The sequence below is a fragment of the Sus scrofa genome, chromosome 4 (assembly GCF_054392235.1).
Source record: "Sus scrofa isolate SSC_HxYL_T2T_F1_AM1 chromosome 4, Sscrofa_HxYL_maternal_Yorkshire_Landrace_v2.0, whole genome shotgun sequence".
Taxonomy (NCBI): domain Eukaryota; kingdom Metazoa; phylum Chordata; class Mammalia; order Artiodactyla; family Suidae; genus Sus; species Sus scrofa.
Window position 1 is genome coordinate 123,510,517 of NC_139386.1, and position 25,605 is coordinate 123,536,121.

The 25,605-nt window shown below is 36.9% G+C and overlaps 1 protein-coding gene across 2 annotated transcripts in view; it reads right to left on the reverse strand.

Annotated features, from left to right (window-relative positions):
• The window catches only part of AGL (amylo-alpha-1, 6-glucosidase, 4-alpha-glucanotransferase), an 83,821-nt gene that overhangs the window by 30,154 nt on the left and 28,062 nt on the right, over nt 1-25,605 (reverse strand). For both annotated transcript variants that reach the window (XM_085023872.1, XM_085023871.1), the window contains exons 9-25: nt 25,264-25,366; nt 25,075-25,172; nt 24,251-24,390; nt 22,112-22,299; nt 20,177-20,300; nt 19,440-19,603; nt 19,077-19,178; nt 18,805-18,960; nt 18,558-18,708; nt 14,613-14,737; nt 14,412-14,524; nt 14,159-14,293; nt 11,299-11,429; nt 7,593-7,729; nt 7,189-7,322; nt 4,879-5,054; nt 1,618-1,720 (exon numbers count right to left, since the gene is read on the reverse strand). In XM_085023872.1, the coding sequence (XP_084879998.1) occupies nt 1,618-1,720; nt 4,879-5,054; nt 7,189-7,322; nt 7,593-7,729; nt 11,299-11,429; nt 14,159-14,293; nt 14,412-14,524; nt 14,613-14,737; nt 18,558-18,708; nt 18,805-18,960; nt 19,077-19,178; nt 19,440-19,603; nt 20,177-20,300; nt 22,112-22,299; nt 24,251-24,390; nt 25,075-25,172; nt 25,264-25,366 (2,280 nt within the window). The remainder of the gene's footprint in view (nt 1-1,617; nt 1,721-4,878; nt 5,055-7,188; nt 7,323-7,592; nt 7,730-11,298; nt 11,430-14,158; nt 14,294-14,411; nt 14,525-14,612; nt 14,738-18,557; nt 18,709-18,804; nt 18,961-19,076; nt 19,179-19,439; nt 19,604-20,176; nt 20,301-22,111; nt 22,300-24,250; nt 24,391-25,074; nt 25,173-25,263; nt 25,367-25,605) is intronic.

Genomic DNA, 25,605 nt, shown 5'->3' on the forward strand with positions numbered 1-25,605 from the left:
ACAGTTGCATGCAAAACTAAGAAGCAGAAATTTTTGATAGTTTATAAAAGTGAAAATTGGGAGCTCAGCGAACAGTGACAATAGTAATAATTATTTAAAAATGAACACTTACGAAATGCTTAGCATGTGGCAGACATTGCTCTAGAAACTTTAACTTTTAATCCTCACTAAAACCCTGTAAAGTAAGTACTATACCCATTTTACAGATCACAGAGAATAAATAATCTGTCAGCTGGGCATTAGAAGCAGGATTAGAACCTGGCAGTCTGGCCCAAACCCAAGTTCTTAACCACTATACTACGTTCTGACTTCCTCATTCTTAATCATGGTCCCTTAGGGGCATTTAGGGAAGAAGAACACAGCCTCCCAAATTTCTACAGCTCCATAGTGCTATCTCAGGTCATTAAGAGAAGGTCTTATGATATTAGGTTAGTAGGGAAGAATATAATGCATTTCAGATGCTCACTCAGAAATTTCCAATTTTATAAAGGACCAAAAACAAAACTCTTGTCATTTGACAAGGCAAACCTTCAGTTATTTTTCTGAGGACCTCAAAACCCAGAATCATATAAATGCTTTATTTGCTACAAGTTTTAGCTAGTAAAGCAGTGCTTTCAACCTTTAGTCTTAAGCCACTGAAAATCACCTGGAGCCCCTGTGAAAACACAGATTCTGCCTGCCAGATCCACCCTTTCCACCCCAAGTTTGGTTTACAGGGACCAAGAATTTGCATTTCTGACAAGCTATCAGATGATGGTAACACTGCTGATTCATGGAACGCTGTAGGGCATTGCTGTAGTGCCTTTCTTTTATTTCTGATAAACTCATTCATAATATTGTGACATAAGAAAATACTATTTTAGGAGTTCCCGTCGTGGCGCAGTGGTTAACGAATCCGACTAGGAACCATGAGGTTGCGGGTTCGGCCCCTGCCCTTGCTCAGTGGGTTAACAATCCGGCGTTGCCGTGAGCTGTGGTGTAGGTTGCAGACGCGGCTCGGATCCCGCGTTGCTGTGGCTCTGGCGTAGGCCGGTGGCTGCAGCTCCGATTCAGCCCCTAGCCTGGGAACCTCCATATGCCGCAGGAGCGGCCCAAGAAATAGCAAAAAAAAAAAAAAAAAAAAAGAAAATACTATTTTAAGTCTAGAAAACACAAAACTGGATGTTATAAGATTTGACAACGAAAAGAAGAAAACATGATATTGTGATTTTTTTCTAAAGGACTCCATCACAGAGGCAGCAATGCCTTCATTATAGAAGGACGAAAAAAAAAATGGCAAACTTTCTGAATTTTTATACTTAATTCAGGCATAGAAACTATTCTTTGTTGAGTGATATTACAAACATGATTATACATTTTTAGTTTTACTTGAAATAACGTAGCAAATGCTGAAGATAACCTGATCTGTAACATCAAGGACTAGAATTTAGTAACTTCAAAGATTTTTACTCTGAAATTCTATGATCCTATTAAATGAACATAAAATAAAATAAAAAGCACACCTAAGGAAAACATACCTCCCAAAGGTTGAGTAAAGATGTATGAGAAAAGTTTGAAAAGCATGTGAAAAACATTTATACATAATTGTGCACTGCAACTTCTTAGACTTTCTCCTACCTGGCTTCCAAATAGCGTCCAGTAATCAGCAGTAGCCCTCTAAGTGCAATAAAAGTATCCCTTCCCCAGCAGCGGAAAATGCCAGAAGAAAAATGAGGTAAACCTAGGAGAAAGCACAACACAGTGATGTATTAATCTTCCTATACTCAAGCCTGTGAGCTCTATTACTATAGATGAGTCACTCAGAACTCAGGGGTCAAGGATGAGCTATAAACCGCCTTCAAATGCTCTTCAATTATCTGCAAAATGTATGGCTATACTTAAAGCAAAATTTATGCGATGAAGTTCCATAGTCATATCTGATTCTTAATGGAATCTATCACCTGAAAGAGATAGAGAACTAGTGCTAGAGAAGGATGCTTCTCTGAATTGGTTCAAATGTGTGTGTCTTTAAACACAGACAAACTTCCTTTTAATAAATTAAAAGTTACAGAGCTGCAACTGTGGCTCAGTGGGATTGTTGGTGTCTTGGGAGCTCTAGGACATGAGTTTGATGCTTGGCCGGCACAGTGGGTTAGGGATTTGGCGTTGCCACTTGGGTCACAATGGCAGCTTGGATCTGAGCCCTGGACCAGGAGCTCCATACGCTGTGGGGTGGCCAAAAATGACAATAAAATAAAATAAATAGATTAAAATCAGAGGTCAAATATTGAATACATAAAGAAAAATTAATATAAAACTGTTTGATTATTAAAATAATGATAAATTTTAAAAGGTCCTACCTGCAATTTGAAGGCAACAGATTAACCTAAATGAGATGATTACCTTAATATTACATAATTAAATGTTTATTAATCTATCACTCTAGAGTTACTTTATTACCAAATTTCCCATTACTTTAAAACAACTTAAAAGTGCTATACAGTTTGTAAGCCATAAACAGTTTTTACAGATGAAAACAAGGATTTTTAGATGCCTAATAACTTGAACATCCTAGATAACTAGAGCCTTTATGCATGAAATAAAACAGTGATGGATAAAATCTAAAATTTTATTTTTAGATTGAGTTCGGTTTCTTATAAACATGAAAAGAAATTCAACTGTTATCTGTATTTGCACTAAAAACAATAATCAGTAGGAAAGAAAAGGAAACTAGCATTTCACTCAACAACTATGCTAAAGAATAAATGTATTTAACAAATACTTAGGAAGAGAAAACTGAGGACATAAATAAAATGTTCACAGCATTCATTCATAACTATTTGCTAGGCACTTAACAGTATTTGACATTATCTTACTTGTTTCCTGGTTTGTTGAGTGAAGGTCTTTCCCCAGGAGAAAAATAAGACCCATGATAACAGGAACCTCATCTGCCTTGTTTTACCAAAGCATGTCACTGAAAACTATAACTGGGACATAACATATCATGGTAAAATTCATTGAATGAATGAAATAAAAGATTGATTATGAAAGGTAAATTGAGAGGTAAAAGAATTTGACTAAGATAAACAATTTTTTTTGGTAATACTTCACAATTTAAGTGTCTACGTATTGAGTTTTCACCTTGGAAAAAGACATTCTGTTCTTCAGTTAGGAAAGAACAGAACTAAAGGAAACATTAGACATTTCTTTTTACATTGTCTCCCATATAATGGTACAACATTTCCCTCAACCCTTTGTGTACTGTTTACATGTTGCTGACATATACAGCTTATACATAGTTGATGAGAATTCTGATGATGGTGATGACGGCGGCTAATATATACATACACAGCACTCTGTGCTGCAAAGGTGGCTAATATATACATACACAGCACTCTGTGCTGCAAAGACTTCCTGGTACTGCATTTAAGACCTTGCATAAAATATAAGCATAGATGTAGGGGTCAAGGGTGCGTTTGAGTTGGTATGCCCTAAAATACAAGCAGTTAAAAAGTCCAAACTATAAAATCTCTAGCAATGACGTGCAGAAATGTTTGTACTAACTTTCTGACCTCTAAGAGTACATGGCCTATAGACCAGACATCCTCTGAGTGATCTCTACCTTTTCAGTTATTAGAAAAGCTTATAATTAATATGTATTTTTGTACCACTATCACCAAAAGAAGGTATTTTTGGTCTTTGTATTCATTTAAAAATGAACCCCCCCAAAATCTGTCTTCAGATTTTGTTAGTATGGAATATACAAAACTCTCCCTTAGGATGCTAGAAGAGAACATCAAAACTTGTATTTATATTTATCAACTTGTCTTTTTAGTTTCCATTTTTTGTTTTATATTGCACCTGATGTGTAAGCATAACAAGTATCGTAACTTACATCAGTATATTATTGATGATATCAGGTAGCATATTTATCTTGAGAGTGCTTAACAACAGCAGTGAATAATCAAAAATGTTGAGATCACTATTTTATGTAATGGGCTTCTAAACAATAGGCTTAAAAATCAAATACTGTTTATCAATTTTTTTCACAATGGCCCTGTTCAGTTTTAAGACCGTCTGCTTGGATTCACAGGGGAAAACACCAAAAGAAGATCAAATGGTGGAGTTAAAACCTAAAACACAATTATATAATTAAAACATGCAGACAGTTTATATGAACCTCTAAATTAAATGATTTAGAAATTCATTTAGTTGTTCAGTCCCACTAAGTCTTTTCTCTTTATCTGAGCAGATGCAAATTTAAGGGGAAACATACATATTACTTTCATCCTGTATTTTTCAGTTTAGCTTGAAAAGTTCTAAACTTCAGTGACCTCAAATATTAAACACTTTCTAGAAATAGCTTGAGATTTATTAAAAAGAAAACAAAAGTTTACTTTGCTTGTATTTAGATCTGTTACTTGATTTGGGTTTTAAATCTGCTTGTAGTTAAACATACCGATTGGGCGGAAAGCATTTGGTGGCATTTAGACACATAAAAATTATTTAACATTTGTTTCGTGTTTTGTAACTTGTAGAGGACCTTTATGTGATCTCTTGGTAATTACTCAGTTGGGTTAATTTTTGAAACTGGGAAAAAGAATGTAATGTAATGGGAAAAGGGTGGTAAAACAAATTTGATTAAGAAATGCAAAATGTCAAGAGTTGGAAAAAACAGAAACATGCAGAAGAAAAGGATTAACTGGCCACAATAAAAAAAAAGTGTACTGTGAAAATGAGATAGTGAGCAGTTACTATTTTTACAAGTGGATACCTATGAAATTTTACTAAGCAATGCCATAAAATCTTGGATAACATGAGTCTTTTTAAGTAATCATTTCCTCATAATGGTCTTTGAATAATAGGTTCATGCCTTTAACCTTGTCTATGATTTCTTACCTGCAGCCAGTGACACACAACACTGCTCCTTCTCTCTTGTGATCTCATTCAGCCTGTATGGTACATCCGTAAGTGAAGGGGAAAGAAGTGGCAGAGAAGGGAATCTTCCTACTCCACACATTTGGACTGAACCCAGTGAAAGGTGTTTCACAAAGGTGGAACCATTCTGAACAAAGCTGCAATAAAGTGATGGAATTCAAAATATTATGTGTAGATAGAAGCAAAGTGGATGTTCACTGTCTCAGATTTATTATAGCAAAAGGCTTGGAAATGATACAAATTGATGGAGGAATGTTTAGATAAATTATGATTCATACATATAATGGAATACTATATAGCTATCAAGAAGAAGGTTATAGGGATTAACTAGTTCTGTCCCACCCTGCAGAGTATATCAGTACAGAGATGTTGAAAGGCAACCTGGCAAAATCTATTATAACTGAAAATGTTCATGTAAATGTCCCCAACAGAAGCAGCCTGGGTAAACTAAGCAATGCTATGCAGCACTCAGAGAGAAGGAGCTCCAGGACACATTACTGACTGAAAAGAACAAATGGCCAAATGTGTGTGTCTGTTTATACTAAACTGTAATAACCTAATCTTATCAGGATGTTTCATTTGCGCAAAAAACCACCTACTCTAATTACTGACTTTGCAATTTAAAATTAATCTTCCACCACTTAATAAATGAAAGGATCTTGAAGTTAAAAAAAATTAGTGTAGAAATACAATACTTTCATTATTCATTTATTTAGTTAAAATTTTTACTGTGGTAAGAACACCTGAGATCTACCTTCTTTAACAGATTTTTAAAATTAAAAAAAATTTTTTTTAAAACAGATTTTTAAGAGTACAATACAATATTGTTATTTACAGCCACACTGTTGTACAGCAGCTCTCAAAACCTATTCATCTGGCATAACTGAAATTTTATATTCATTGATTCAAAAATTTTTAGCAGTATTATTTTACTTGGTTTCTTCCCTTCAAAAAAAATCTCTCTATACAAATGTATAACAATGGTACTACCAGCTGAAAAAAATTTCAATTTGGATAAGATTTTATTTTTTTATTTTTATTTATTTATTTATTTATTTATTTATTTATTTGTCTTTTTTTTTTTTTTTTTTTTTTTTTTTTGCTATTTCTTTGGGCTGCTTCTGTGGCATATGGAGGTTCCAAGGCTAGGGGTCGAATCGGAGCTGTAGCTGCTGGCCTACGCCAGAGCCACAGCAACGCATGATCCAAGCTGCGTCTGCAACCTACACCACAGCTCACGGCAACGCCGGATCGTTAACCCACTGAGCAAGGGCAGGGACCGAACCCGCAACCTCATGGTTCCTAGTTGGATTCGTTAACCACTGCGCCACGACGGGAACTCCCAATTTGGATAAGATTTTAGAACTGCTTTCATTTTACCCAGTATTCCAGCTGGCTTTAAAAGGCCTGCTGTATCATTGTACAACTACAAAAGTAATAAATTCATTGAGTAATTTTTAAAAAAAGGCCTGCTGTAAAACAAATGGTAAGGGTGAAATTTTGCTGTTTCTGAAATTATGCCCAAATCGATTTGGTAGGTCTTTGGTGGTACATACTGACATGTGGTTTCATTTTAGGGAAATTCACCAATAAAGGCAAATGTCATTTATAATAACAGCAGAATATAGTTTTCCCTTAAAAATTAGAATAGTGAATAGTGTGGGTTGATTAAAAAAAATTGTATCCAGGAGTTCCCGTTGTGGCGCAGTGATTAACGAATCTGACTGGGAACCATGAGGTTGCGGGTTCGGTCCCTGCCCTTGCTCAGTGGGTTAACGATCTGGCGTTGCCGTGAGCTGTGGTGTAGGTCGCAGACGCGGCTCGGATCCTGCATTGCTGTGGCTCTGGTGTAGGCCAGCAGCTACAGCTCCGATTCGACCCCTAGCCTGGGAACCTCCATATGCCGTGGGAGCGGCCGAAAGAAACAGAAAAAGGACAAAAAAAACCCAACAAACAAACAAGCAAACAAACAAAAAATTGTATCCACTAACTTAACAAGTCAAGGAATAAATAGAAACAGATAATATAAAACAAATTCCCCCACTGGCATGTTTTTCAGCTTTATAGGACAGATTTTACTATCTAGGTTTGTTTTTATATGTTCTGGATTAAAGGATGCTAATACATTTTCTATCCACTTATCAGTTTTTTTCAGCTCTATATGGGTATGACGATGCCTCGCGTCTTGGTCTTTTAAGAGGGTTTATAAACTGACTCTGTATATGGCTTCTACACAAACATGCCCAAACACTCAAGCTTTGCTGGGTGTACCTTGACATCTGCTTCCATGCTGTATCCAGAAGAGTGGTGTATGCACCAATTAATATGGCATCAAAATAACATGGGATGAGGTAACGTGGGATCTGCTTCAGGTAGAAGAACATGGCCTGCAGCCATTTACCAACCTGTTATAAAGATAATTTTGGAAGTTAATTTGGTGTGCTTACAGGCTGGGTGCATTTTAAGAGCTAAATCCAAACATGCAACTCTACTATCTAGTTATCTACCAACCAGATTCTCATTTGTTAGAAGTGAAAGATGATGAAAAAGAAGGAAAATGTTTCAGGTTAGAAAACAATGTTTCAGGTTAGAAAACGATGTAAATATTGTATATGATATGTTAATATAGTTCTTATTGTGCCCCCCACTTTTGAGTAGAATATAGCTTTACTTACTTCAGCAATAGTTCCTGATCGTGAAATAAGCCGATTGCTGACATAGTCAATCATCCAATCTCCAGATCGCAAATTATCACAAAAGGGATGCCCCAAGTCATTCCGTGGTCTTATTTCTGCCATTACGGACATTAATCCTGAAAATTTAGAGAAATATCATATCACGTGCATCACTGGCAGAGGGAATTTGTGCTCACAGCCTGGGCTGTCGCTAGTCTACAGTGATTTGGGGTGAACACACACAGAGGTAGACACGAGAGTGGTGCTGTCCTCTGCGGCACTTCCCATGGCTGGAGGTGGCTGTGGCAACCCTGGCAACCAAGATACCAGGCACATTGAAGGGGACTGCTGTCACAGGAGCTACGCCGGGTTTTCCAAGATTCCTGTCTGCTGGGGTTGTTGGTCTTGCTCTTCTGAATTTTAATGTTACAGTACTCAAGGGCAACTGGCATAGCTCCCCTGCCCTAAGGCATCTAGCGGAAGAAAAATGATGCGTCTTTTCACTGTTGAAAAGTGAAGGATTCAGGGAGTTCCTGTCATGGCTCAGTGGTAACAAAACTGACTAGTGTCCATGAGGACACGGGTTTGATCCCTGGCCTCCCTCAGTGGGTTAAACGATCTGGCGTTGCTGTGGCCGTGGTGCAGGCCAGTGGGTACAAGCTCCGATTCAACCCCTAGCCTGGGAACCTACATATGCTGTGGGTGCAGCCCTAAAACACACACACACACACACACACACACACACACACACACACACACACACACACACACAGAATGAAAAGGGTGGATTCACTGACGCTCAGACAAGATTTTAAGAAAATCATAGAGCTGGTTTCAGAGATAGGAAGAGCACCCATGATGACAAGAAGGATAAAGTCAGTTTTGGAAAGGACCTCTGACATATAATGGGAGGTACTTGGAACTAGATAAATTATTAAAATGAGCTATAGAAGCATATGCTCGGGTAATATTCAAATAGAAGCATTAGAATTCCTAGGCATACATAGTGGATTCCATTATTTCAGTGACAGAGCAACAGTATGTCTTTCATTACTCAATAAAGTAGTCATTTCCACTTTGAAAAATTATATTGGCTTCACTGACTTCATTTCAAATGAATTTATTTAATTAGTTAGAATTTAATTTTATTATGTATATATAATGTTTTGAGAAATTAAAAAATATATATAAATTTAAGATACTGCTCTTTACCTCAGAAAGCTTATAATCTTCTTTGGGAAATGAAGCTTAAAACTTTAAAAAAAAAAAACCTAGAAAACAAGACAGTATAAATTAATGTTATACACAGGCCCTAGTATTTTCAGGGAAGATAAATATTGCCCAGTAAATGGAATAATCGAGTGACATGACAGAGCAGTGTTTTAGAAGAGAGATCTGACGATGACCAAGGGGATGGTATGATTTGTGGAAGAGATAGTAGCAAGAGGTTGGAAAACGGGCTAGTTGGTTTTGTAGATGGGACCTGGTCGTAGAATAGGATGATAACTGTGGAAATAAAAAGGAAATGGTATGTCAGCAGAGAATACAGAAAAAATAAAATCCAGAAGCCATAAATATTGATTGAATGTTGAGGATGAAAGGGGCAGAGCCACAGCTGGATTCCAACATGACTGAGTCTGTATTGTCACCGGCAGTGGGAAAGGGGAATTCTGGTGAGAGGAGAGCAACGTCAGTGAAATAGTTAAGTACGATTTAATCTGAGGTTGCTATGAATAGCCTGCTGGAAATACCAGGTGACTGCAGGAAATATTCAACTGCCAGAGAGAAAAGGGACTGGTATAGAGTAGAAAATAAATCAGGTCAGGGCAATTATACTTCGAAAGAATGAGAAAGATCATTTCATGAGAAGGTAAAGAGAATTAGTAAAGAACTAGACCTAACTTTAAAAAACAAAGCCCAGGAAAGAAGTTCACAAAAGTAAGGTCTTTTTCGTTAAGTAGAAGAAGGATCTTAATTAACAGCTTAGAGGGAAACTAGAGCCATCTGTTTAAGACTGGAAACAAACGCATTTCTTTATTATTTATTCACAGCACAAAACATTGTGTTGAAAAAGAGTATTTTAGGAAAAAAAAAAGTCATGAGCCCCCAAAATCTTAAAAAAATTTTATTGAGTGCTTCTTTTTTTTTTTTTTTTCGGTCTTTTTGCCATTTCTAGGGCCACTTCTACGGCATATGGAGATTCCCAGGCTAGGGGTGGAATCGGAGCTGTAGCGTCTGGCCTACACCACAGCCACAGCAAAATGGGATCCGAGCCGCGTCTGCAACCTACACCACAGCTCACGGCAACGCCGGATCCTTAACCCACAGAGCGAGGTCAGGAATCGAACCTGCGACCTCATGGTTCTTAGTTGGATTCGTTAACCACTGAGCCACAACGGGAACTCCATTGAGCGCTTTTTAAGTGCTTGGTTTTGTAGAAGGTATGAAAGCTAAAAACAAGAATTCCCTGAAAAGGTGAACACTATTCTTTCTCAAAGAACAGTCTACTTAGTGGAGTTTTAAAGCTAATAATCACAGAATACTTACTATGAACTAGGCATTATCTAAATATTTTACATGTATTAACTCATTTAATCCCAATGTTAACCCCTTGTGGTAGGTACTCTTTTTATCTCCGCTTTACGGATGGGAAAACTGAGCCACAGGGAGTTTATGACACAGTTATACAGCTGGTCAGTGCAACCCCTGAAATGTGGTTCTAAAGCCTGTTTCTTGACTACAATAATAAAGATTCATGAAAAATACTACACTAACTACTAAAATAAGGCAATAAATTTCAAAGGCCAATAAGAGATAGAGTAGGTAAGTGCAGTGGGTGTCTGGAGGACAAAGAAATGACTGTGAAAGCAACAGTTAAGGAAGGATTTGCAGAAGGTGTAAGAACTGAATTGGTCTTTAAAGATAGGATAGATGGACAGAGAAATAAGGAGTTGAAAAGGAGGCTTGATAAGTGGGAAACTATATGAACCAGAAATACATGTGCCATAAACCAAATTTCCCTTTTTTCCTCCTTTTTATAGCTGCACCTGCGGCATATAGAGGTTCACCGGCCAGGGGTTGAATTGGGGCTGCAATTGCAGCCTACACCACAGCCATGGCAACACTAGATCTGAGCGGCATCTGCAACCTATACTGCAGCTTGTGGCAATACTGGATCTGTAATCCACTGAGTGAGGCCAGGGACTGAAACTGCATCCTCACAGAGATACCACTGGGTCCTTAACCTGCTGAGCCACAATGGGAACTCCCCAAATTTCCTCGATAAAAATCTAAGAAAATATTATCAACCAAATGAATTAAACTGATAGTTAAATATTTATAATACTCTACATAATATTTTACTAAAAGTTCTCTTTGTAGGATAAATAAGAATGCAACAAAGATGTTTCCAATTTGATGAAAAAGGAAGATGCATATATTCACTACCTAGTCCCATTTAGGGCCCAAGTGAATTATCTCATTTCATCCTCATAAAAGTCTATGAATTAGACAATATTATTCACATTTGGGGCATGGAGAATTTAAGTTACTTGCCAGAGGCCAATCAATGAGTAGGTGGCAGAGCCGTAATTTGAACCCAAGTAGTTAAACTCTGAGCCAATACTCTTCTTTCTATAAGGAAGACACCATATGACCCTAAAAAAAAATAACCCCCCTAAGTGTCACCATCCTTATACCTGCTTACCTTGAAGACCTGCGTATTTAAGAGGTGACCAGTTTGGTATGTTATAACACCCTCCACCATCTTCTTGTTCTTCTGATTCACATCGGTAAAGTACCTGATTCAGCTCAGCCAAAGTTAATTTAGAGGCAATACTAAAAATGGGAAAGTAAAGAAAACTGGTTAAATATGCTAAAATTTCATTTGTTCTCGATCAACATAAAGAAGAAAATCTGAATTGAATCATAAAATGTCTTGGCAATGTATGTTGTAGGAACTCAGCATTATACTATACATTATGAACTATATATATATATTATAAAAATAAAGGACAAACGTTAAAAATTCAGCTAGAAGTAACATTTCTTCCAAGCCAAGGAAATAATTGCGTGCCAAATTTTATTAATTAGAACTACGTTGGAAAAATCTTTTGGTTGCTCTATCCTTTATCTTATGAATTTGTGTTTTTATTTTTTATTTTTGCTTTTTAGGGCCGCACTCATGGCACATGGAGGTTCCCAGCAGTGGGACAGTGTGAGTGAGCACAACTGAATGTAACTGAATGTGAGCACAACTGAATGTGCTCCCTTCTTTCTCTTTCAGTTCTGTCTCAACTTAGAAAGTTGTCAGCTGTGCTTCATTCCCTCTGTCTCTGCCAGCCTCCCTCCTCACAGGTTGGACTGACCCCTGCTCTGCAATTTGTGAGTCAAGATTTTATTTTAAGTTTATGTGATTTTAGTTTTCCATTGTAGTTGATTTACAGTGTTCTGTCCATTTCTACTGTACAGCAAAGTGGCCCAGTCATACATACATACACATTCCTCTTTTCACATCATCCTCCATCATGTTCCATCGCAAGTGACTGGATACCGTTCCCTGTGCTACACAGCAGGATCTCAGTGCTTATCCACCCCAAATGCAATAGTTTGAATCTATTAACCCCAAACTCCCAGTCCAACCCCCACCCTCCCCCTTGGCAACCACAAGTCTATCCTCCAATGTGAGTCAAGATTGAGTCAAATCTATCAGCAGCCTCAGAACCAACTCCATCATAGTGCAGTACATTTCAATAGGGAGCCAGTGAACTTCTTGCATAAGAGTCATCTGCAAAGTTTATTGAAATGCAGATTCTTGGCCTTGCTCCAAGATAATCTGAGTAGTTCCAATGAGGAATGTGCATTTTACGACATTCCACAGAAATACAACACTGCTTTATGATAGACTTTTTTTTGAATTAATATCCTTACTAAAAGCTCTTATAAAACAAAAACAATTGAACACAGGAGAAAAATGGATTAACATGTAAAATGACATTTCACCACATAAATACAAATGGTTGATGAACTAAAAATTTAGCTCAATTAATATTTAAAATAAATTATCATTTTAAGTATTTTATCTTTACTAATTGGACTAGTAATAGTTAATACTAACTGATCACAACAGTGTTCTGAGAGTCACTCTAATTCTATCTCTTAGGGAACTTGCCCAAGGTCTTCAGTTAATAAGTCTGAAACTGGATTCAAACTGAGGTAGTCTGGTCCTATTCTCTATGCTCTTAAATATTACATTATGATAATATACACTCAGTATCGGTAGAGATAGGGGATACTCGATTCTTTTACATAAAGCTGAAAATATTAGTTACTACAGTCTTTCTGGAGGGGATCTGGCCGTATCAAAAGCTTCAGATATATGAACAGTCTAACTCAGAAATTCCATTCCTGGAAATTACCCCAGTACACATATCAAACATATATCAAGCATTTATTATGTGCCATGAATTGTGTTAAGTGCTTTACATACATTATTCTATTAAATCTTTAAAAATCTAAGTGGTAGGAACTATTATAAGCCCATTTTCCAGATGAAGAAACTGAGATTAAGAAAGTCTAAATAACGGGTCTAAGATCATACTGAGAGTGGTGAAGCTGGAGTTAAGAAATTTCAAAACCCATACTCTTCAGTACCATACAGTGCCACCTCACAAGGGATCGATAAGGGAATAACTAAGAGTTTACGCAAAGAGGAATGTACAAAGACATCCATAATGGCAAATAATTGGGAGTAATTTAGATGTCCTAAAATGGTGACTGATGCATATATCTTTCTGAATGAAAGTTTTGTCCAGACATATGCCCAGGAGTGGGATTGCTGGATGATAACGGTAGTTCAATATTTCAAAAAATGGAGACATTAAATAAATTATGGTACAGACATATGTTAGAATAACACTTTGGCATTAAATAATGGATGTGGTAGGAGTTTCCGTTGTGGCTCAGAGGTTTAAGAATTCATCTGGTATCCCCCATGTCTGATCTCTGGCCTCGATCAGTGGGTTAAAGGACCTGGCATTGACATGAGCTGTGATGTAGGTTGCAGACGTGGCTGGGATCTGGCATTGCTGTGGCTGTGGTGTATGCTAGCAGCTATAGCTCTGATTAGACCCCTAGCCTGGGAATTTTCATATGTCGTGAGTACGGCCCTAAAAAGACACACACACACTCAAAAAAAAGGATGTGGCAGAGTATGATTTTTGCAACCTTGTCTCAAATGGTTCAGAAAAATTGTGTGTTTGTGTAGAGATATGTACATATATAGATAACGTACATATACCTATGCGTGTAAATATACATGCATGTATGTCTACTGATCTATCGATCTCTCTAGAGAGTGTATGAGTGAAAGAGCACGCATGCACACATGTGCACAGATGATAAAGAAACAGGAAAGTGTTAACGATAAGTGATGTCAATACTGTTGGTCCTTGGACTATCCTTCGAGTAAAAAGGACAGAGAGGGCACTTAAAACTGCTGACATCAGGCTCGTGGTAACTTATCAGTTATTAAAGTAGCAAATCTCCACAAACTGAAGCATACTTACGAAGCAAAAGGAATTTTCAATATAGGATCTGCATTGTCAACAGCAAGACTCCCAGATTTAAAGTGAGGACTGAACTGTGTTAGATGATTTCGGAGAATTCCAACGGCGACTTGTGCATGTGGATCAAGACTAACTCTGAAAACATTAATTAAAATATGGTTGATTTTCAGGAGTAATTTATTCAAAAATAACAGGATATGTAAACTATTTTAAATGTAAGTAAAGTCAACAGTTTGAATTCTAATTAACATACCGGAATATAATAACACTTCCTGGAGACAAGTTTTCAAATTCTATTTCTTGAATGTATTCATTGGGTCCTTTTGTGGTAACTCCAGCTTGTTTAACAATTTTACTTTCATTAAGCTTGAAAAAAATCATATAAAACCATTCAATAAATAATTCTAATGTCCTTAAAATGTTCCCAAAGTAGTGAGATGAGCGTCCCAAATACCTGAATATGTTCTCTAATTTCTACGGTGATATTTGGCATTCCATTGATTGAATTCTCATCCTTCCTATAAGGTTTTGTGTTTCTCTCAACAGTCCTAGCTTCCAGAACTACTTCTTCAATTTTGCCTAGGAATATATAAAAATTTTTAAGCAAAATTTCATATTAAACAATCTGAACTTAAGAATTGCTAAAGGCATTTTAAATCATTTTACTTAAAGTTGAATATGAAATATCAGTTAATTAAAAAAAAAACAAAAAAAAAAACAGTCTAGGAGTTCCTGGTGTGGCACAGTGGAAACGAATCCGACTAGTATCCATGAGGACACGGGTTTGAGCCCTGGCCTTGCTCAGTGGGTGGGGGATCCAGCGTTGCCATGGAGTTGTGCCGTAGGTCACAGATGCGGATTGGATCCTGCGTTGCTACGGCTGTGGTGTAGGCCAGTGGCTACAACTCTGATTTGACCCCTAGTCTAGGAACCTCTGTATGCCATGGGTGTGGCGCTAAAGAGAAAAAAAGAAAAAACAAAAAACAGTCTGAAAGTAGATAATTCTACCTAATTAGTTTTCACATGATGCTTTAAAAAAAAAATCACAACTAAATTAACAAAGTTTTATTTGAAAAGAGATCTTATCAAGTAGTAATGGCTTAGATCTGGGGATAATGCACAGCTTTCCTAACACTGAGTAGGGAGAAAGTAAAGGCTTACATTTAAAAAATGGAATATTTCAAAAATAGAAAAACTAGGAAATTCAAAACACCCAGATCTTACTACCTCACTTAAGAAAACATCCCTGGGAGTTCCCATCGTGGCGCAGTGGTTAACGAATCCGACTAGGAACCATGAGGTTGCGGGTTCGGTCCCTGCCCTTGCTCAGTGGGTTAACGATCCGGCGTTGCCGGGAGCTGTGGTGTAGGTTGCAGACGCGGCTTGGATCCCGCGTTGCTGTGGCTCTGGCGTAGGCCGGTGGCTACAGCTCCGATTGGACCCCTAGCCTGGGAACCTCCATATGCCACGGGAGCGGCCCAAGAAATAGCTAAAAAGACAAAAAAAAAAAAAAAAAAAAGAAAACATCCCAAATCCAACTGATGTCCTGTGTGGTCACGGGTGACCAACATCTGAGGGTGGCTGTTCAATGATCCTGGGCATTTTTACTATATACATATGGATCCCTAAACAACATACACTATTCTCCATATTTCCAGGTTTATTTAAGTGTTTTCAAGTTACATGTACATTTCTGTAACTTTCTTTCTATTGGACAAAACTGTAGTCTTTAGGAGTTCCCGTCGTGGCGCAGTGGTTAACGAATCCGACTAGGAACCATGAGGTTGCGGGTTCTGTCCCTGGCCTTGCTCGGTGGGTTGAGGATCCGGTGTTGCCGTGAGCTGTGGTGTAGATTGCAGACGCGGCTCGGATCCCGCGTTGCTGTGGCTCTGGCGTAGGCTGGAGGCTACAGCTCCGATTCGACCCCTAGCCTGGGAACCTCCATATGCCGCTGGAGTGGCCCAAAAAATGGCAAAAAGACCAAAAAAAACAAAAAACAAAAAAAACCAACTGTAGTTTTTAGATTTGTTCATACTGATATGTTAGCTCTACTTCATTTATTTCAAATGTAAAATATTATTCCACTGTGTGAATATACCAAAATGTCTTCATTTTTAACACTGTCATTGTTTTTCTCTATTACAAATATATAATAATGTTATAATAAACATTTTTGCACATATTTCCTAATGGAAGTGCAGGAGAATCTCTCAGATACATACCTGGGAATAGAATTACCAGATCAAAGGACATATAAAACTGCAAGCTTTATTATTTAAGTAATTTGAACTTTAAGCTATTAATATGACACAATGAAAGACCTTTTGATCCAGAAACCTACTTCTGGAAATATATACTAAGAAGATTGTTCAAAAAAAACCACAATTATTCCTAGTATACAACCAAATCGTAAAGAACACTGCTAAACACACCCCAAAATATTAAAAATGGAATAATCACATAATAAAATAGGAAATATTTAACATAATGAAAAATCACGATTTTGTGGACTGACAAAATAGAAAATGTTTTAAGAATGATCAGTGACCCCCCCTCACAAAAAAAATCCCCTGAGCTATTAAACACTGAGTGCGTGTGTACTGTATACACGGAGTACAGCCACGTTAGCAATGGTCAGATGAGATTACGGAATGTAAACTTGTGGACACTTAAAAAAAGTAATAAACATTTAACCTTAAAGCTATTCAAGTTGGTAATTTTAAAAAATTGGTGTTACAAATATTTAGCAACTAGCAAACAATAAAGAAAATGATTTTTATGAGACTTCATTCACTCAATCAACAGACCTGGACACCTGCTGTATGCACAGGATCATGTTATGCCATAATACATTATTTATAATAATGAGTAATGAAATAAAACATACACCTTTAGAAAAAAAAATCAAGCAATAGTAAGGACACACCTCAGGGATGTATTTTATAACGAAATGTCAGAGTTTTTTAGAGACTATAGCTGCTATACTTTCAGAGGACAGAGAATTCACTGAGTAGCTAGAGAAAGCTTCTCAACGGAGGTGGAACTTTAGTCCTTGAGAAATATAAAGAATTCATAAATAAGTGGAAGTAAGACTACTTGGGGAGCAAATGAAAATATCTATTTGGCTGAAATAGTGGAGTAACACAGGGCCAGGGAGGTCGATGAGGATGGATTATAAAGAGCCTTAAATATTAAACTATCTTCCATTTTGGTTTGTATATATGTATATACACATATAGAAAACACTTGGACACACCTGTGAATGTATGTGTATATACATATATACAAACACATGAACATACATATATATTTTCCTGGTTATAAAAGAAATTCATGTTCATTTTATATGAATTGGGAGATAAAGGAATATATTAAGATGAAAAAAAAATTATTTCACAACTCAAAAAAATGTTAACATTTGAGAATATCTCTCCAGGTTTTGTTCCATGTAGTAAAAATGTTATCAAAAATTTCTGGAGTTCTTGGAGTTCCTGTTGTGGCTCAGTGGTTAATGAATCCAACTAGGAACCATGAGGTTGCGGGTTTGGTCCCTGGCCTTGCTCAGTGGGTTCAGGATCCGGTGTTGCTATGAGCCGTGGTGTAGGTCACAGATGCGGCTCGGATCCCGAGTTGCTGTAGCTCTGATGTAGGCCGGTGGCTGCAGCTCCGATTGGACCCCTAGCCTGGGAACCTCCATATGCCGTGGGAGTGGCCCCAGAAAAGGCAAAAAGGCAAAAAGGAAAAAAAAAAAATTTCTGGAGTTCTCACTGTGGCTCATTGGGTTAAGGACCCGATGTAACCTCCATGAGGATGTGGGTTTGATCCCTGGCCTTGCTCAGTAGGTTAAGCATCTGATGTTGCTGCAAACTGTGGCACAGGCTGCAGATACAGCTTGGATCCAGTGTTACCATGGCAGTGGTGTAGGCCTCACTTGCAGCTCTGGCCAGGGGTACTTCCATATGCTGCAGGTGCTGTTGTAAAAAGAAAAAAAAAAAAAATCCAGCTCTTTTTCTTAACAACATTTACCTTTGCGCTGTGTAACAACATATATGATACGTAACAACAATTTAATAATATTTGTTATTATTAAGAATTTAACAGTACATTATATATGGAAGTTGTCATAGAGTAAACCCTGAAAGTTCTCATCACAAGGAAAAAATTGTTTGTTGTATCTATATGAGATAAAGTCAACATTCACTAAACTTATGTGATAATCATTTCATGATGTATGTAAGTCAAATCATTATGATGTACACCTTAAACTTACACAGTGATGTGCGTCAATTGTATCTCAGTAAAACTGGAATAAAAAAAGCAACAAAAAAAAAAAAAGCAACAACAACAAAAAAGAATTTAACGATAATATAATCACAATAACATTTTTAGATCACATTACCAGGGATGCACATTTGAGGTACTTCCTTGCTGTAAAATGAAGTTTTGGGATTCCTGAAAGCAGTTCTAGACACAGACACAACTGATTGATGGATACTGGGTGAGTGTCTTGTTACTGCCACTATGTCTTCATCAACTTGATCCACATATACCTGAGAAACAGAAAGAAGACACATTATGCTTAAATTGGAAAGACTTACTCTAAAATTGAACCTTAAGAAAGAAACCCAGAAAATTTATTTTCTTGCCTGAATGAAACCCTTGGCTCCAAGCTCTTGGTGAAGTTTATTGATAGCACACCTGGCTGCAATGATGCCACTCTGGAAATTAACTTCACCTGTATCTGATGGCGACGCTGCAGGATTCCACTTAGTGTAAAACCGTTCTTCAGAAACTACTGAAATCTGAACAAAGATTTCAAACTTTGCCATGTGTACGTTTTAATTATAATAAGAACTTTTCATTAAAATGATCAAAGTTGCTGGCCTTGTGGGTTTTAAAAAACAACACATTAACAAACCTGATGCGGCACTAATTCGTCATAGCCCTTAGTACTTCCACTAGCGCAACATGCCATGGAAACAATCGTGGAACTTGGCAGAGCATCATATGCCGACCTGTGCTAGAAGACAATGGAAAAAACCCAAAGTTTATTTTCTTTCAACTGCAAACCGCCATCCTAGAGCATAATGAAGCAAACGGATAAAGACAAATACATTCTATGAGATCAAAGCAGAACAAAACGTTTTAAACTGTGTATCACTATCATAAACGCAAGGCACTATCTGAAGTACTGTGGATGTTATTGCCAATGAAAATCAAGAGAACTAAATATCAAAACATTGAGCAAAGTAAGTAAATGCAAGGAGCATCAGATGCTTACCACAATGGGACACTCGTTATCGTGGGTAATATCCATAAACAGGGCGTGGGCGATAGCTGGCATTAGAGGCCTCAAACAGGGCTGAACGAAGGATCCAACGGGTTCTCCTCCATATCGATAAACTAATCTACCTTCCTCATGACTGTTATATGCACTCATTGCCTCTGCAAAGCAGTACAGAGAATTTTAACAATCTTCATTGTAAATGTCCAACAAGAGGTTAGATTTCTCGTTATGACTGACTTTCAAAAAAAGACCACGTAAATATCATAAAAACAAACTGCTTTAAACATTTAAACAAATGTCCATTAGTTTAAATGATTAAAAAAAAAGCCTTCTCTAAACTTAATCAGAGAAATGGCACATACAGGTAAAAGGACCATATGTTGTTTATTAGGATATTGATTATATAAAATCTGAAGATTACATATCATATATGCAAGTATGAGATGAAAACAGATTTGTATATTTTCAACAACAAAAAAAAGTTTTGTTTGTGAGACATCAATTCATTCCACTCAGCCTTCAAGTTAAAAGGAGATATTTTACCCCAAGGAGGAATTTTTACTGATTAAAAAGAGACTGAGTTATATTAGGAAACGTTGTATAGAATATTGAAAAGAACAGTAACTATGTTGAAAGTTATTAAACATCATATGTAAAGCTATTAAATGCTTTTTAATCTTCTTAAACAAAAACTAAAGCTTTAGATGGAAAAACAGTTTCAACAAGCCTACCTCTTATTAAGGAACTAATGCCCAGTCTAGTAACAAAGATATTGTCCAGATCTTCACTTCCTGTGAACAGTTCAGCTACTACATACAAATTGGGTTGCAATTTCCTAGCAGCATCCAACATGTACTGCAAAAAGCACAAGCACAATCACAGATGTAACAGAAAAAGAAAAGCAAGATAATACAGGGGAAGGAGAAGAGGCAAGACTAGGCATGGATTTGATATAGAAAGATATCATGTAGCAAGACAAAATGGAAATCCAAGGAGAATTTCCAAATAAATTGATCATGCATATATAAGAAACAAAACAGACCAAAACACACAGGAAACAAGAGAATTTATAAAGAGAATGTAACAGAGAGGAAGATTAGATTTTGCAGATGTAGGGACACAAAAGGGGGAAAAAAAGGAAGAAGAAAAAAGTTAGTGTCACATTAAAAAATGTAAACCATAACTTGCAATTCTGCTAGGCTTTCCCCCTGTTCTATATTTAATTTCCAGAACCTCTAATCAGACTATTAATTTCCAGGTACCTGATGAAGTCATTCATGATAAATTCCCTGCTGGCAAATCATTTAGCTATTACAAAGTTTAGGTCTGACTAGACTGAAGCCAGTTTTTCCTATAGATGATAATAAACTTTTTTTTTTGTCTTTTTAGGGCTGCACCAATGGCACCGATGGCACTGGTGGCACATGGAAGGTCTCAGGCTACAGGTTGAATCAGAGCTGCAGCTGCACAGCCACAGAAATGCAGGATCTGAGCTACATCTGCGATCTACATCACAGCTCACAACAATGCCAGATCCTTAACCCACCAAGTGAGGCCAGGGATCGAACCTGCTTCCTCCTGGATACTAGTAGGGTTTGTTACTGCTGAGCCATGATGGGAACTCCCTAGATGACAATAAACTGTTAATCAGAAATCAGATCAGTTCCAAAATTTTTTTTTCAATATACTATTTGCAAAAAGGTTAATAAAATACTTGAAATTCTATCAAGTATGATCCTAGATGATCCTACTTAAAATTAAGCAAATTAAAATTTAATATTCTGCTTTGCCATAATATTATAACAATCTTATGAGTGGATAATTTTTCGATTCCTAAAGGCACACACACAAAAACTACCATTTTTTGAAGCTAAAAAATGTCCTATCTTAACTAAAGTTTGCTAGAACCTTCCAAATCAAATCAATTTTTCATCACAGGACTTGACTATAATGTTATCATTATAATACTGCTTTAAGATTATAGAAATAGATGTTTTTCAGTTAGGCACACATTTCCAAAGAACACTAACTTGTCACAAAGTAGCTTACATATGGGATGAAAATTTGCACTGTTCATAAAGCTATAAATGTAAAAGCTAATGCTATAAAACCCAGAGGAATAGAAAACCCTAATGTTTGCATTTTTATAAATAATTAATAAAAATGGGATCAATTAGGCTAAAACTAGCTTTAATATATGCTGTCATGGTAGTGTTTAAATAATCACTATAATATGAAATAAAGTTACTCAACTTCACAGTGGCTACTAAAGTACTGAAAACAACCTAAAAATAACAAGAATAAGGCAAATTAATATTTATATATTATTAAAATATGAATAAGAGTCTTGTGACATATTAAGATATTTGTAATATTTTAGTAATACATGGCAATATGGTTGTGCATGTATAATCAGAGGCAATCTGACCTACTTTCCCAAATTAAAATAAAAATATTAACTCAAACATTTTATAGCCTAGTACGCCGTAACAACTGCATAAAAAATTGTCAGAATTATGCCAATTATGCAAAATTGTTCCATACTACCACCAAATCAATGCTTGTATCCAGTTAGCAAAGGGAAACGTGTGCTTGTACACTGTAAGGAAAGAGAGGAAAGAACGCTGACTTTCTTTTCTCAAGGCGGATGAACTGTGTTTCTGTACCTCGGCTACATGAAGAGGTGTTGAGTGGCAGTTGTCAAGACGGACTCCCTGGAAATACGTCGCAGTTATTTCAGTGTATTTTTTCATGTGTTCCCAGAGATAAGGGCAGTCCTGTGGTTTTTTCCCATAGCGTAATTTAACACTGTCTCCCCAGCAAATAAGTTCTCTCCTTAGATAAACATCTGAACCTGTTAAGAAAGGAGCTTGCTTTCAGTGGTTCAAGAAATAAAATGAAAATATATACTTCAAAGAAAAACCATTTTTTTTTTTTGGTGCAGAAACCTGGGAACGAAAACTGTGGTTTTCAGTTTACTATTTCTAACACAAACCACATATAGGTTAAAATCATATCTAAAATGGTATAGGATAGAAAAAATAAAAATCTTAAAAAAATAAAATGATATAGGATAAACTATTCAAAAATTAATAGTAATTTATATTTCACATCTATTTTGCCAAAATTCTACCTTATAGTCTCTTCTAAAAATGTGTGCTTAATGGCAAAAATTCAAGTTCCTATTAAAGGAAAACAGTAACAGTGATATCATAGGCCTTTAAAGCTATAGTTCTACCCAAAACATTTCAAGCTCCATCACTACTGTGCTAGCCTTCTTTGGCAATAGGTTACATTAAATCCTTTTTAGAGAAGAATGGCTTTTTTCACTTAGAATGCTTAGGAGAGGACAGAGACACTTAAATCCAAAGCTACGATGTTTTTTTAAAATGAGATTTTTGAATTAAATTTAATGTTATTAAAACAGACATTTAGGAGTTCCCCTTGTGGCTCAGTGGTTAACGAATCCAACTAGGAACCATGAGGTTGCAGGTTCGATCCCTGGCCTCACTCAGTGCGTTAAGGATCCGGCGTTGCCGTGAGCTGTGGTGTAGGTTGCAGATGTGGCTCGGATCCCACGTTGCTGTGGCTGTGGCATAAGCCGGCGGCTACAGCTCTGATTAGACCCCTAGCCAGGGAACCTCCATATGCCAAAGGAGCAGCCCTAGAAAAGACAAAAGACGAACACACACACACACACACACACACACACGAAAAGGCATCTAATGCTGAAATGTTAAAAGATAAATATAATGGTAGGTCCCCTGCAAAGTTCTACCTAGCAATGAAATAGCTGTAGAAAAATTATATACTAGGACTAAGTGAGAGGAAACTTAAAAACAGCTGGTTTCTAGTTTGTCATTCAAATACCTTAAACACCCCTCTGGCTAATGAGTGAAAATATCTCTTATAGTAAATAGCTGTAATAACAGAGGTTTCAAAGTCTTTTAAAAATGCAATAGCGTGGAATTCCCTTTGTGGCTCAGCAGGTTAGGAACCCAACTAGTATCCATGATGATGTGGGTTCAATCCCTGGCCTTGCTCAGTAGGTGAAGGATCCAGTGTTGCCATGAGCTGTGGCATAGGTGCCAGACACGCCTGGGATCTGTATTGCTGTGACTGTGGTGTAGGTCGGCAGCTACCAGTTCTGACTTGTCCCCTAGCCTAGGAACTTCCATATGCTGCAGGTGTGGCCTTAAAAAGAAAAAAAAGTAACAGAGTAACATTTCGCCCAAATAAAACCTTAGGCAGAACCCCAATACAAAACAGATCTATAGAAGCTATTGTGTTTGAAGAGATAAGGGGTAGAGGGGAAAAGAGGGGAAAGAAGATGAATTCCATCCTGTCAATCAATCCCTTCTGTTTCCTCTCAAACCATATACACCTCTGCATCTCTGTGATGAAATAGTTTTTTTTTTTTTTTGTCTTTTGTTGTTGTTGTTGTTGCTATTTCTTGGGCTGCTCCCGCGCATATGGAGGTTCCCAGGCTAGGGGTTGAATCGGAGCTGTAGCCACCAGCCTACGCCAGAGCCACAGCAACGCGGGATCCGAGCCGCGTCTGCAGCCTACACCACAGCTCACGGCAACGCCGGATCGTTAACCCACTGAGCAAGGGCAGGGATCAAACCCGCAACCTCATGGTTCCTAGTCGGATTCGTTAACCACTGCGCCACGACGGGAACTCCGATGAAATAGTTTAAAAATCACTAGCTCAGTGGGACAACAAAGCAACAGACAATTTATATTTGAGCTTGCCATGGACTTGGCTTTTTCCATCTATAGAGAAGTTAACAAAAATGATATACCTGGTTCAGCAAAGTTTCGAAGAGGGTCATCTCCCATTACCCATCCATTATGTGCCATCAGAAAACAAGCTTTATTGGGGACATGAATCATAGATTCTTCTGCGGCGAGGGACACTTCTTCAAACGGGTAAGTAAAATATCTACGAAGATAACAGCTAAATATGAAATCTCTACAGAGAGACCCCTTGGAGAGAATCTGAATTAGCACTATTGAAATTACACCTCCTCCATAAAGATTAGAATAAACAAGATTAGTTTGACACCATGTACAGGAAATAAACTTAAATACAGGTAAAAATTTCTTCAGTAGACTTTCTGAGTAAATCCAGTACGATTTGAGAAATTGAGTTTGTATTACAGCATATCTGGTTAACATTCTAAATAATTAAATATCTCATAAAATTATTAAGCAAATCACCGAGGTATTGGTATTATTTTGCAAAGGCTTTTACTACACTTTAGTTGTCTCATCTATGCCGTATATTACTTAGAGGCAGCCAAATGCTTGCTCATTTTGGCTAACACTGATTTTATTAGTAAGTATGCAGTCCTCCAGAAACATTAATGTAAATAATTATAAAATAACGAACTGTAAATTAATTAATTGCAAATAATTATAAACTATACTGATGATGGTTTCTCTAACTAAAGATTTACCTTACAAAATTAATTAGTATTAAGTCTAGTTACCAGGTCAAAATTTCTATTTCAATTTAAGGAAGGTACTGAGTAACACATAAAAGGAAACATTTAGGATAATTTGAAGGATTTGATCCAATTTTTAATTTTTAACCTTTAATGAGAAGAAAACAAAAATGGAATACCTCGTCACTAAAGGATGTTTTCTAGTGACAGGTCCTAGTTTGGGACCATGGCCAGCCAGTCGTTCATAAAACACGTTTCCCAAAAGGCAATTGACTGCCTAGAAAACATTAAATTATGTTATGTCAACAACAATGAAAACAGTATTAAGACTCAAAGAAAAACAGCAGTTCAAAAGAAGTAGGTAAAACCTGTTCCTGATGATAGTTCACGAGTTGATGCTTCTCTGAATTTAATTCCTCAATTCTCTTACGGAACCAATTGCAGCATTCATCAATGGCCGCTGGCCCATTGCTTGAAGCAGATAAAGCAATACAAACAAAATTTTAATAGTTTTACAAATTTTCTCATAAAGGCCTAGAAACTTTAAATATATTCATTAGGATCTTAACTATGGCTGAAGAAGGGTTCCAATTGTGTACATTTTTACATATTCATATAGAAACACAGACCAGCACACAGAAAAAAGGAGAAACGTCCTGTGTTTGAGGTAGTAAAATTACGGTGAATTACTTTATTTCATGTTTTATTTG